Source organism: Hordeum vulgare, chromosome 7H (genome assembly GCF_904849725.1).
Source record: "Hordeum vulgare subsp. vulgare chromosome 7H, MorexV3_pseudomolecules_assembly, whole genome shotgun sequence".
Lineage (NCBI taxonomy): Eukaryota > Viridiplantae > Streptophyta > Magnoliopsida > Poales > Poaceae > Hordeum > Hordeum vulgare.
Window position 1 is genome coordinate 186,077,129 of NC_058524.1, and position 14,446 is coordinate 186,091,574.

Sequence of the window (14,446 nt, forward strand, 5' to 3'; positions counted from 1 at the left end):
CATTTCTCTTTACACCTAGATGTGTTCATATTACAAAACAATATAAAAAGACGAAGAGATTCAAAGTAGACACCCCTTCTCCCTCCTTGTCCTCTTCCGAAAACCCTCTCTCATCGACATCCATCCGTAGGAATGGATCCCTTCGTTTGTGACTCCACTGTCACCGTGACAACTAGTCCCAAAACTCAGGGGCAAGAGGAAGAGGGCCTTGGAGCCGACCTCTCCTTCAATTCGTCTTACACCGACTCCGTCGGCGCCAGTCCCGAGGCGCAGTGGGAGGACGGCACCGCCGCCACCCAGGCGGACGATGAGCCGGAGAGTCGGGCGCCCAGCTCCCCTTCCCCGCCCCGACGGCTGCCGAGCATCTCCTCGCGCCGCGATCCTGTCAGGGCCGGGTGCTTCCGGAGGCTGGCTGCCTCCTGCGAAGCCGCCCGACTCCGTGAGGCGACGCTCCTCTGTGCGTCTAAACCTCCTGTGGCGAAGGCTGAGGACCCCGACGAGCCAATCTGGCCACCAAAAAGCCGCCATTGGAGGTGCTACGTGTATGTATACCTTGCCCTCCACCCTGACTCTCCTTTTGCTCATGAATGTATCATTAGATAGTTCTTTCAAAATAATTTAAGTTTAGATAGATTACCATGCTAGGGCTTTGGGAGAACATATCGCGAAGTTGTTCGTTTCCAAAGCTTTTACATGTGGAATATTAGATTCAGCGATTTTACATGTGGAATAGTAGATTTATTATTTATCCCTTCCCAACTTAGCTTTGATTTTGAAGAAGTATGAGGTACTCTAATATGTTTCGCAGCCTAACGGTGATGCTGAGAAGAATCATGATTCCTTTTTATATAATCACTGTGATTTAGTTTGATTACCATGTTAGGGTTGTTTAAGGAGCAGGGATATCTGCAATTGCAATCGGTACATTCGATTTACTATTGCTATAAATTAGGTTATGTTTCTCATGCTGATGGCATCTTGGTTAAGTTTCTATCTGCAATTGCAATCGATACATTCGATTTACTTTTGTGAACTGGATTGCTGATGCCCCAAATACTGATGAGGAATTAAGTTTTGCCTTTATGTTGCTAACGAAATCTTTTAATCTAGCCTAGGGATCTAAGAACATTCCGTTAGACATAGTTACCTAATTAAGTTGTTCAAAATGTTTGAGATTTATGGAATATAACATAATGAACCTGATTTATGCGAGAACCATACTGCTCTAGTTCCAATGATATCTAGCATAATTCAAAATGTTTGAGACGAATGGATCCCTTTGTTTCTGACCCCACTAAACCCGTGAAAACCAGTCCCCAGACGCAAACGCAGGGGCAAGAGGAAGAGGGCCTTGGAGACGACGCCTCCTTCAATTCGTCTTACACTGAGTCCGTCGGCGCCATCCCCGAGGCGCAGTGGGAGGATGGCATCGCCGCCACCCAGGCGGACAATGAGGTGCAGAGTCAGGCGCCCGGCTCCCCTTCCCCACCCCAATGGCCGCCGAGCATCTACTCGCGCCGCGATCCTGTCAGGGCCGGGTGCTTCCGGAGGCTGGCCGCCTCCTGCGAAACTGCCCGAATCCGTGAGGTGGCGCTCCTCCGTGAGTCTAAACCGCCCGCGGCGAAGGCCGAGGACCCCGACGAGCCAATCTGGCCACCAAAAAGCTGCCATTGGAGGCGCTACGTGTATGTATACCTCGCCCTCCTCCCCGACTCTCCTCTTGCTTATGAATATATGATTAGATAGTTATCAAAGTAATTTAGGTTTAGATAGATTACCATGCTATGTGTTTGGGAGAATATCGCGACGCCGTTCGTTTCCAGAGATTTTACATGTGGAATGGGTGATTCAACAATTTTACATGTTATTAGTAGGTTTTGATTTTGGAGAAGTATGAGGTAATATATTTCGTAGCCTAACAGAGATGCTGAGTAGAATCATGATTCCTTTTTATATAATAACTGCAATTTAGTTTGATTACTATGCTAGGACTATTTGAGGAGTAGGGATATCTGCAACTGCAATCGGTACATCATATTTACTATTGCTACATTAGGTTATGTTTCTAATGTTGATGGCATCTCGGCAGTGTCTAGCCTAGGGTTCTGGAGCGTTACGTAAGCCTAGGCTGTTAAATATATATTTCCGAGTTATATGCTTACTTTTGTGAACTTGATTGTCGATGCCCCAACTACCGATGAGGCGTTAAATTCAGCATTTCTGTTGCTAACGGAATCTTTGAATCTAGCCTAGGGATCTAAGAACATTACGTTACTCCTAGTTACGTAATTAAGATGTTCAAAATGTTTGAGATTTATGGCATATACCTAATGAACCTTATTTATGGGAGAACCATACTGCTCTAATTCCAATGATATCTGGCCTGAGAAATCGAAGATTTACTATAAGTAGGCTTTCTGCTCACCACCCTCTTTTCATCTTCATGGTGGTGTATCCCTTCTGTTTTAATCTTATGTTCACGTTTCTATTGTTTGTCTTTCAAGCATTTTGCCTTTCCCAGTCTGAAACTTCTATGATTACCTGCAACAGGGAACTACAAACTATGGGGTCCAGCCCGTCTAATCATGTGCCCAGCCATGATGAGAATTCATTATCTCATCCACCGCGAAAGGAGAGCCAACATATGTTAGCTGACAAGGTTGTGGACCAATGGGATAACAGTGACACTGAAAACTCCTCTGGAAGTGCATCATATGAAGTTGTGCCTTATAAGAGTGCCCAGGGAGAAAACATCTTTCTTGTGCCGCCTAAAAAAAGAAAATTCACTATTGATACATATTTTGTGGAATGTAGTACTTGCCAGAAATGGAGAATTATACCAAGCAAACTGAAATATGAGCAAATCCGAGAGAACATTATACAAGTTCCTTTTTCATGCAAATATGTCCATGGGTGGAAGCCAAAAGTTACATGCCATGGTCCAACTGATATATCTGAGGGTAATGGCATGGTAGGGGCGATCGATAAACCAGGTATCCCTCAGGCTCCTCTTGGGTGGGAAAGGAAGATTACTCTAAGGAGTGAATAGGGCACAAGATTCGCTGATGTGTGAGTATTACTTGTTTCACACAACATTGTTGTTAAAAAAATTCCCAGCCTTTTGTATTTATTTCTAAGTGAATGATGTTGCAGTTGTTTTCTAACGCCCCTGGGTCGTAACTCTTGAGAGCTCAGAATGCTCATTTATGGTTTAGGAACTTAATTGTAATGCCCCAGATGTAACCCTTGCCAATTTGGGAACCTTTCCTATTTTGGAACCATGTTTTCAATGTTATAAGAGTTATCATTTCATGTGGCTTTGTATTGTGTCTCCATCTTGCATCATGGCATTCATTGCATTCATGGCAATCCCATTGTGTTGATGTTGCTTGATCATCATGGGTCTCATGTGATTATGAATGCTAGTGTGCTTGTGTTTGATGTTGTGGTGTTTTCAAAAACAATGGTGTTTCAAACAAGGTTTCAAAACCCCTTCTCTATTAATATTTGAACTCATGATTTAACTTTGTTTATACTTGTTTCAAAAATGTTGATCATTTAGTGTTTTATCTTGTGTTTGAAGGTGGATTGTCGTGGGGTTTTAAAACTTATGTCATATAGTTTTTTTATCAACAAAACAGCATATTAAATTATGTTTTGAATATAATCTAGTTGCTCCAAAAATCAGTTTTATATTTTATTTAAATAGGGCATAATTCCCTTATGCCCTAAGTAAAAAAAATATTTTTTTTAAAGCCCCTATGTGGCTATGGGCATTTTTGTTGTGTCTTGTTATTTTCAAAAGGAAAAAAACTTTTCCTTTTCTGACTTAGTCAGGCGCCAGAGAGAGCCCAGGTGGGTCGGCCTTCTCCTCCTCCACCCGGGCCTCGTCCCTTTTCTCTCGCGAGCAGCCCATCTCCCTCTCCTTTCTTCTCCCTAACGTCATTCCCTGTTTTCTCCCGTCAGACAGAGGTGTGAGTGCGTGAGAGAGGATCGACGCATCGACACCATGAGTACACGGACGTCGAGGGGCTATTTATCCTCGTCAGCCATGCCCCTCCTCCTAGGGCTCCGCGTTTCCCCTCCTTGCCGCCTCCACCTCTTCCTTCTTCCCATGTTCCCCTCTGTAGCAAGTTCAAAAAGAGAGAAAGGTGAGTTTCAGTCGGTTCAGACAGCACCACCGTCGCCTTGCCATCGTTCTTCCTCGTCATTGGCGCTTCTTCAAAGATTCTGCATACGCAGGGAGGATGCCAGACCATCCCTCGTTCCGTTCCCGACGCTAGGAGGGCACATCCCTTCCTCTGCTGCCCCCTCCACGACGGCGTCGTCAGGCCGGAGCAGAGCGGTGCCGTCACGTCACCTTGCCTCTTCTTCCTTGGCGTCGAGCGCGTCTCCGAGTTCCTCTAGGTGAGCGCCATCTCCTCCTCTTCTTCCCCGTGCTTAGGGTCCCCTCTGTGAGCGTGTAGGTCGCCGGCGTCGAGCTCCGCTTGGCCCTGCGCAGCCGCCCCATCGCGCTGCCGCCGTGGGCCTTCCCCTGTGGAGTTTGGCACGGGAATGGGTTCCCCATAGACCCCGCAGCCCTCGCCGGCGGTCAGCCTCCCCGTAGGACGCCGGAGTGTCGCCGATGCGCCTCCCCTGTTTCGGCCACCGCTGGTGTGCAGTAGGAGCAGAGGGGGATGCTCAAATGAGCAACTCCCCCTCTATGTTAAGTGTCGTATGCCTAGCCCAGTGGTATTGTGCCTGTTGTTGCACCACGGAGGTACTGGGTTCGAAACCAGGGCCTCCCCATTTTTTTGTTTCCCCTTGTTTATTTTTTACTTTTCCTTTTCTTTTTCTGCAAGTAATGCTTTTGTTTTTTAGCAAAACCAGGGTATGTTTGTTTCTTTTAATGCCTAGAGTTCATGCATGAGTGTGTGTGTATGTGTGTGAGAGAGTGCTTGTGCTCATGAGTGTGTGTATGTGTGTGAGAGAGTGCTTGTGCTCATGAGTGTGTGTATGTATGTGGGAATGTGTATGTGCTCATCAGTGTGTGTATGTATATGTGTGTTCATGTGGGTGCACATATATACATGTGCAGTGTGTGTGTGTGAGCACATGTATGTGAATGTGTGTGCCCATGCATGTGTGTGTAAGTGTGCATATGCACTTGTGCATGAGGGCTAACCCCTCATGCTTACCACTATGAAGTGTTGTAGTTGTGTGTGGGGCTTGTGTGGTGCTTGTGTTTGTGTAGGTGTAGGTGTAGAGATGCAATATGAGTAGTTCACATGTGATATTGTTCCTATATAGCATGTTGGATTCTAGGTGGTAGTTTTCGAGCTAGCTTTGGTCCTAGATGCTACATGCAAGTACCCATGTATTACATATGATTTTGGGGTAGAATCATCCTAGGAATCCATTGGTGCAATCAGATTTCACTTTAGAGCAACTTCATAAAACATTCATTTTCTGTCATGATGCCATGTTTAGTGCTTTGTATTAGGTGGTGCCTTGACCCTTTGAGGATGAATCCTTGATGTAGTGGTAGTGGGTGAACTCCTCTACAACATGGGGTCTTTGTTTTGTTCTTAGGAATTTGTATGCACCTATTGTGCCTTGTCAAAGTTGACACTTGGCTGAAACTGACAGATTTGTGAAACCTTGTGATTTTCACTAAGTCTGAGAATCTGATGTTATTTTCTTCCCCTATTGTCTTGGTTGAATTAGCTCTTGTGTTGGGAATCAGCCCATGCAACAAACTAAAGTTTGTGAGCTTTTTATGTTTGTCTAGCTCCCTGTTAAATTTCATGCTTATACACTTCTTGTAGATATCATTTTGGAGGCTGCCAAAATGCTTCAGAGCATAAGCAGCTGGTGAAAATCTGTGATTTTCACTAAGTCCTAGAATCTGTAATATTTTGTCCAAGTTTGTGTCCATAGATCTGCTCATGGGTGACTCCTTTGTATTAACTTCTTGTTCAGGGTTGTAGAGCTTTTGGATGGCTTTTTCCTCATATCTTGTTTGGCTCATTTGGATGATTGTAGCTACTTTAAATATTGTAGACAAACTGTTATGATGCTGTTAAAAACAGATTGCATGTTGTTGTTGATTTGAAGCTTGTGTGGGAATTGTTGATGGTGTGGTGTGTTCCCATGCACCACCCCACTTATATTTTTTTGCTCTAATCATGTGGCAACCTGGTAACACCAGGGGAGTGCCATTGGAGTGTGTTTGTGGCTGATTTGAACCGTAGGTCTCCATATCTTGTTTCGTAGTTTCCGGTTGAACCGTAACTCCGTTCTCTATGTTCTTAATATGTTTTTGCATCGTTTTCTCGTGATGCACATGATCATGCCATCATCATGCATGTCAAGATAACTTAATATGAGGTTCTGTCCAGAATTCAATTAACTCAACTAATGCATATGAAAGTGACTAGAATAGTGATGCATGTTTCCTTCTTCACACATGCATCATATTGCTTGTTGCATCATGTTGTGTTGGTGTTCATTGGCTGTTATATTATCTTGGGTAGCATCGGGATCGGAGAGCGAGTACGTGGATTCTGGAGAGTACGTGCAGGAAGATCAAGAGCAGTTCCAAGATGAAGACATCACAGCAAGATGACCGTGACCTTGATACCGTATCTAGCTTTGTTATGCTTAGAATCACGTTTTCTTTGATATATGCTCGCTGCCTACCACTTGATATAATGCCTCCTGTCATTGCCATGAAACCCAAACACCCCCCTCACCTAGCAAATGTTGTATGGCTAAGTAGGCTTGCTCAACTTCTAATGAGTAGCTTTGCTAGTTGCAGGTGCCAGCTGTCTCATGTGATAACATGAGTATTTTGATATCATTATGTTTAAACCGTTATTTAATTAATGCACCTATATACTTGGTAAATAACGGAAGGCCTAGCCTTTTGTCGGGTGATTTGTTCCGTTGTTGCCGCCTTAGTTTCGGTTACCGGTGTTTGATTCCATAACTGATCGCTCCTAACACGGTCAGGGTTGTTATGGGGACCCCCTAGATAAATCGTGTACTCTTAAGGCTTCTCCGGCAGGACCCAACATTGGTTTTAATCTCCTAATCACCTAATAATCATTTGCATAGGGAATAGCTACCCCTAGGATTTAATCAACAACCCGGCCCAGTGCTCCTCATGAGTGTTGGTCCAAGTTGGGCAGACTGCGGGGCCACCACAAGGAAACTTGAGGTTTGGTTTCCTGTAGGCTTTCCCATCCGTCGTGTCCTGAGAACGAGATACGCGGCTCCTATCGGGTTCGTCGACACGTCGGGAGGTCCTGCTAGATTTGTCTTACCTTAGCGATATATCTTGTGTATAGGAATCCCGGTGAAACTTTGGGTCTCCTCAAAGTTGAGGTTTTCCTCTAAGGAATCCGACGAGATCACGAGTTTCGTGATAGAGGATTACTTTGCGGCCCGTGGCAGTTTGTGATGGACTAGTTGGAGTACCCCTGCAGGGTTTAATCTTTCGGAAAGCTGTGCCCGCGGTTATGTGGCAAATGTGGATATTTTGTTAACATCCGGTTCTAGACAACTTAAAGTAACTCTAATAAAACTGCCAACTGTGTGCGTAACCATGATTGTCTCCTTCGAAGACCACTCTTCGATCGGGAACATGGTGGGGTTATGTTTGACGTAAGTAGGTGTTCAGGATCACTTAGTGGTCATCTAGTCTTCGATCGCTCGCGTAGACCACCATATAATTACTCTGATCATCGTAAGTTAGCCACCATATATGCTTAGGTTGCTGCAAACCCATACACTAAACCTTCCTCGCCAAATAACTTGACTAGATTCAGTACCAAGGTCATTAGATTGATGAGTCCCCGTAGCTCACAGATTACTACAAACCCCAACAGGTACAGGTACGCCCGACGCGGGAGATCCTGATGACAACCAGCTGAAGTGGGAGTTCGATGAGGACTCTGGCCGTCTGTATGTGAACTATCCGGAAGACTGAGGCCGTGGTCGTGATCGTGGGCTAGCATACGGGATGTGTTAGATCATCTATTTTTTTCTGTTTAAGTCCGTAGCTGGACTTGCTGCTACTCTGAATAATGTGTGTCTGTAAGCTATATGATATATTCTTAACAGATGGCAAGTGTATGCCCTACTTGTTAATCTTTACTTATGTATTGTGATGATTATCCCATTTGCGAAACGCATAGATGCGCCCCTTTCCCCTTTTGAGGCCTCGCCCCCAAATAAGGAAAGGGCTGCATCTTAGTCGTTACATTAATGCTGTTCATATTTGATAAATGGTCAATCATTCATCCATGTGGTCTGCGATACACCTTCCAAACCTATATAAAATGATGTGCTTGCCATTCTGTGTACGTATTGTATGATTGTTTCATAACAGTTGTATACATCCTTTCAGGTACTATATCTGTCCTGCGGGCAGAAAATTCAGATCCATGAAAGAGGTCGAAAGGTAAGTTGTTTCTTTTGGTCAACTTCTCTTCAATATCGTTACTTTCTTACATATTAATGCCATATGCAGTTTTTCATTCATCTAGCATGTTGATAACCTCATCTGAATGGTATCCACTATTATTGTCATAGTTGTTACAAGGTGTCATCATTATACTTTCACAACCTCAATGGATCAGTGATCATATGAAGCACACAACCAACATTTAGGCTTAGCTTTGTCGGGGCTTAACTTCAGAAATCATTCCTGTTCTTACAGTTGATCGTTGGAAACAACACAGAATACATGTGTATACTATGTGAGATTGTGAACTTATTCATGTGGTTCAATCTGTCTAGATGTTTATCTTATTCTTCATACGTTATACTTTGATAGGTGTTTTGAAGACAACCCAGACTATGCTGCCGTTTTACAGTTATCTCAGTTTTCGTTCAAGGTACCTAAACCTCCAAATCGCCCTCGTCAGTCAAAGCTTATTGAACCGACTAAAGGTATTTATGCACAACTTTTAACATGGTTACTTTAACTGACATGCTAAATGAATTGTTGTTTCGAGAAGCATATTTCTTCCGGTTGAACAATTGCGAGTTGGCTACTATTGCTTGAAATTTGTACCAGTGGTAAATGGTTTTCAGATTGCCTTGTCAACTGAGTGTGTTACAAGTTTGTGTACTTATAATATTGTGGTACTCAATTGATCTATCTAAGTGGTAGGATAGGTGGTGAGTTGGGGTGCACAGGACCGTAGCGCATGCATGTAAGCAAAGTTCACATGTGTTACTCATATTTTAAATGATCATAACTGGTTAAGATGTCATAAATTGGATTTTACTTTATTGTTTTCAAATTTTAGTAAATTGGATGGCACACCTGATAACATAATGTGGACAGTTGGTCGCCCTAGTGGCTGATGGATTATATACCCTTTACATGAATATAAACTATATGAGGGTTCTGTTAACGCATGTTGCCTATATATAATTGGATAACACGAGACAGCCAGGTGGGGGACCTCTAGTATCCGTGTTGATTATAGTACCACTCCTAGATTAAGTTCTTGCAACTAGCTAGTGATACAGGGATCTTGTAGCAGTTGTTTGAAATTTAGAATCACTGTGCGGGGTTCATTGGTGGTTGGTGATGTCTGTTGTTTCCGTCTATTAGTATACCAAAATACAACAACCCTTGGACACAGGACGTCGTTCTGATGTGGTTAGCTTGCTTGTGTTCTCTTCTGGCTCAAGTGATTAACGGCGTTCTATTCACTCTTTGTGTCTGTGGAACCATCGGATAATTTGACACACATGATTTGTTATTTATCTGATGGCATGCTCTTATTTTCAGTGCCACCTCCGGTTCACAGGGATCCGGTGCACAACTACATGCCGGTCCCTCACGGAGAAGCCAATCCTCTAACTCACATACCGGTGACAGTAGCTCTACAAGTACCAGTGATACGCTCCAAAAAGAGAAAACCAAACCAGTGATGTTGTCCAAAAAGAAGGAAAACAAATGCAATATCAGTGATGTTTAAACGTCAGACTTGAAATATGCTACTCCTGATACTTGTTGAACCCATAAAGATTTTGTTGTTGTATTATCTTACTGTATGTGTTCTACCGTAGCCAAGCACGCTCCCCTTGTGTCGTGGTTTGCTCCTGCTTAGCCGGAACCGAGAAACATTTTTGGGACATTGACATCAACAGAGGAATGTTGTACCACCTTGCTTTTATATCACTCTATTAGTGTGTTGTGCATGTCTATAACTATAGTTTATGCATGTTTGACATCATCACTGCTACGGTGCTACCATTGTTTTCACTGGGATCAACCAATAATTGTAGCTGGCTGCAACCTTTAGGCCCTGCTTGGAATGGTTGTATATTTATTTTACAGGGGTAAAATACCGGTCATAACTGTTTTTTCCAACAAACAAAATGACCCGTCTAGGCGTGTATTCTAAACTGGCTGTAAATGACTGAAAACGCTAATCCAAGCGAGGCTTTTACTATTAATTGTAGGAAGAGGAAAAATTCTTTTGGTAGGAATAGTTTATGTATGTCTGGTTACAAGAAGTATCTCTTGTTAAGGGCCTCTTTGAGTTTTTTAGGGTTAAAATACCGGTCATAGCTGATTTTTCTCCCGGAAACAAAATGACCGGTCTAGGCGTGTATTCTAAACTGGCTGTAAACGACTAAAAACGCTAATCTAAGCGAGGCCTTAACTTTAAATTGTAGGAATATGAAAAATTCTTTGGGTAGGAATAGTTTATGTATGTCTGGTTAGAAGAAGCATCTCTGGTTAAGGGCCTCTTTGATCTTTGTAAAGGTGTCATTTCGTGCTGGGTATGGAACTAGAGACATAGAAGTGTATTTTACTTAAACGGCAACGCCAATCCCATGATCGAACAGCCCTTCTACCAAAACTTATTGATAATAATTCTATGAACCACTTGAGGATGAGTTATTTTCACAAAACAAAACCCACATAATTCACATAATCCCTTCTTGGAGTATGTTTTTCATCGGCAAAAGAGAGAACGGAAATTAAGGAGATAATAAAATAAGTGAGGTTCTGGTAATTGTCGTATGTTGTGCCGCCTTATTTTTAACCGTTGGATGCTCAGTGTGCAGTTTTGGACTAAACACCATTTCTAGATGGAAGGAAACACATTAACATTAGTGTAAGCACCTGACGGTGAGATACTTAGGGTCAGTTCTTCTGATGTCTTGTCCCTATTTAGCTTATTCTAAAAGGCCAACCAAATTTATGTATTTAGAAGCCCACTAATTAAGATTTTTTTAATGAATTACTTATAAAAACTTGATTAGTAGTCTCTTATTTGTTTTTGGTTGGGCTTTTAAAATAAGTTTTTTTAGAATAAGCTGGGTAGGGAGCATCAGCCCAAAAATACTATAAAAAACTCATCTTCATTGTCAGTTTGACATACATTGACAAATGTGTGACGGACGCTATTCTTGTTTGCATGTTGCGGGTGCCTAGAGGGAGCAGCATTGCATGCATGCATGCGATACGACCCCTCCCTATCTCTCTCACTCACTCAAAATCTGGCAACAATGCATGTAGAATTCTTTTGCAAGGGAAGCTGCATTATTATAAGATTTTTCTTTTCCAAAAGATATGCATCTTGCAAAAAAAAATGTAAGAACATTATGCATGGGAATATGCAATTTGCAAGAAAAATCCGTAAGAAAAAAAACTATAATATGGCATGAAAACGTTTTTTTAAGCTAGGAGCAAGTTTTCTCTAGCCGGAAGATTGTTATTACATTTGCATTTCGGACAGTAAAAATAATTATGATGATAACTTACCAGGTACTGTACATGTGATTTAGGATGCATTTAGTAGCCCACATACACCCAACCAGGGCTGCGTAAATTTTTTTAATCAACTTAATTATCCGTATTCATTATTGGGTTTGCATAGCATGAAATTTAAAACACCTCTGAATATGCATCCGTGAAAACGCTCAAATTGATAGTTTTCTGAATCCAGACCCGAGCGGTGCACTAGAGCATACGTGGATGGCTCGATGGATGCATCCTCCTTGGTTCTCATGCAAGTGTACGTGAGTTTGCACGTGGCATGCCGGTTTAACTCCTAATCTTATTCACTTACTAGATCATTGAAGGCACGCGTTGCCGTGCCCGTCTATTGTTTCAATAAAATGGTTGAAATTTGCATAAATTTAGAAGCATAATGTTAAAGTTAACTTTGCATAAGGTGACCATATGTCCTCTTGATCTAGTTACCCATGCATAAAGACGCATATTGCCACACCAGTGGCAATATTTGGTTCATAAGTTGTTGTTTTAATAATCATAATATGACACATCATCTACAAAAGAGTTGATAAAAATGGCATTGCTCATATGTCAACTTATATAACCTAAAATCCTCTTAGCCAACAATGAGCATAGTTGATAAGAAAATGACATCTTTCTCATATAATCAAATTCACCCTAAACTGTGATTTACAACCAAGGATGTCATAAGCGCTATAGTACTCACATATAATATCATTCTAGAAAAAATAAAGTTTTCATTAAGGGATGAGCTAGCCAAATTGACATCCACCAAATTACAAAGTTTGTGATGTGATAGACAAAACAAAATAGGATTACATGGTCCTAGGAAGCACCAATCCTAGCTGGCATGTAAGCCCCACCATTACAAGCTCTAGGAAAAATAGACAACTCGAATACTATAAAGTAACAAGACAAAAAGGAAGTGATTTGTAAACATTACATCATTAACAAAAAATATCTCCTCTCCTCCTCGTAGCATTAAAACAGGCATGAACGAATCTGTTTCTATGTAGAGATTTAGATTTGTTAAGCATACCGGACATGTGTAATTTTCCATAGGTTGTTGCGAGAATGACACCACTGTTCTTTCTAATGACCAAGATATATCTTAGGACAACTGATCACACATGGCCCAAATAATTTCGAGCTTGCCAACAATGTGCTATGCACACAAGTAGGTCGTCCATCTCCCCCTGCTTGCTCCATGCCTCCAAAAATGACAACGGGCGCACAACTCTCAGATTATGAAAAATCCACTACCAACAGCAACTACTACAACACAAAATGGTTCCTCTCAAACTGAAGATAAAAGCCAATATCTACCATTTGTGCAAATAAAATGTCTCTCAGATCGTACTTCTGTAAGGCTACTGAATAATAATAGCAGGAAATAAGAAATCATGAAAAATCTAGATATTGAAGAATTCAAAGCTACGCCATATCTTCCAAGGATGAAGATAATAAAATAGGTAGAGAAATGACTTACAATCATAGTGTTTGGAATCAGGGTGGGCGCCCACTGGTGCCATTCATGCCATGGCTGGTGTGATATCTCAACGTGGTTGGATTCAGTCTAAGAAGGGATGAATTTTTAAACAAGGATCTGACTAATTCCTAGCAATGAAATAACTTTGGAAATTTAGACAAGCCAAAGACTGGCGTTCATGTAGACTTTTCATCCATTCATCTAAACAGGGAACTATGCGAAAAGGTAAGATCAACATATAACCATTGCAAGTGAATTTTATTGCACCCGCTGACCGAACTTCAGAAAAAGTGACAGAAATAATAGCAGAAGCTTGTGGTATACATCATAGTACCTTAAATCCGAGAAGAAATACCCCAAGAATCAAAGTGTTCCGCTTCAATAGAGGAGCAACCACTCATCACTGCTCGCCCGCGCGATCACTGGATATTTGCCGCCACCAGATTCAGAGTCTAGAACCAATCCCATATATTTGGCTATGCAGGAAGGAGAGAAGGCTTCCCATGAAGAGAACCTGGAGCGAAGAACAGGGGAAGATTGAAATTTAGAGGAGTATACATGTTTCCAAATTGGATAAAAGGGACATGGGTATCCTTTACCTGCTTGATGTGGAACATGAGGCTCCCAGTCGTAGAGCAGCGCCTCAGAGCAGTTGCTGTCGCCGTCACACTCGTTGATTAGCTGGAGTTCCATTGCAAACCGATTGAGCAATCCACACATCACATGGGGCTGGATCGAGCCATGACCTTCGATTGATCCCGTTGACCTTCCTTCTTCCTCTAACCGGGGCCCGAATCGGGAGAGGATGGATCCAGTCATGGCCTTTGATCGACTCCATTGACCTTCCCTCTCCCAACGAGTGTGAGCTTTTTTTCCGGGAGGTAAGCGATCCAGCACACTCGGCTGGTTAGATGGGCTCGCAGAACAGGCCCAATTTATCACAATGCCTCGTTTCGGCCTCCGGAGTAGAAGGCCAAAGGACATCTGGGCCAGTAGTTAACGAATGCAGTACAGTTAGCTATAGACATTAGATCCAACGTCCAGAAAAGTTTAGATCACAAAAATGGATGGCCGAAAACGCAAGTGGCTGTGAGGACTCGGTTTAGGTTCAGTTTTACTGTCCTTAATTAGTCCCTTCTAATCTACACAACGGTGCATTGGATCGAGATAAGCTTTACATTAAG

General features: G+C 42.4%; 1 protein-coding gene and 1 long non-coding RNA gene across 2 annotated transcripts; one reads left to right on the forward strand and one right to left on the reverse strand.

Annotated features, from left to right (window-relative positions):
• The first annotated feature begins 2,563 nt into the window (after positions 1-2,563).
• Positions 2,564-9,933, forward strand: LOC123408370 (methyl-CpG-binding domain-containing protein 2-like). The gene is made up of 4 exons (XM_045101490.1): positions 2,564-3,015; positions 8,393-8,446; positions 8,822-8,937; positions 9,791-9,933. Exons 1-4 carry the CDS (start codon positions 2,564-2,566, stop codon positions 9,931-9,933), a joined length of 765 nt encoding a protein of 254 aa, XP_044957425.1.
• Positions 9,934-12,469: 2,536 nt separating this feature from the next.
• Positions 12,470-14,090, reverse strand: LOC123408371. Its single transcript, XR_006612732.1, has 4 exons — positions 13,862-14,090; positions 13,597-13,776; positions 13,263-13,349; positions 12,470-12,984 (listed from the first exon to the last, which is right to left on the reverse strand). It is a non-coding gene; the product is annotated as an uncharacterized LOC123408371 (long non-coding RNA).
• Between the last annotated feature and the right edge of the window lie 356 nt (positions 14,091-14,446).

What these genes read in the sequence shown, in the direction of transcription:
- LOC123408370 (XM_045101490.1), top strand. Translation starts at nt 2,564, where the DNA reads ATGGGGTCCAGCCCGTCTAATCATGTGCCCAGCCATGATGAGAATTCA. An exon ending in ATCCCTCAGGCTCCTCTTGG is followed by an intron (nt 3,016 to 8,392) that starts GTGGGAAAGGAA and finishes ACATCCTTTCAG; the next exon opens with GTACTATATCTGTCCTGCGG. An exon ending in GCTTATTGAACCGACTAAAG is followed by an intron (nt 8,938 to 9,790) that starts GTATTTATGCAC and finishes TCTTATTTTCAG; the next exon opens with TGCCACCTCCGGTTCACAGG.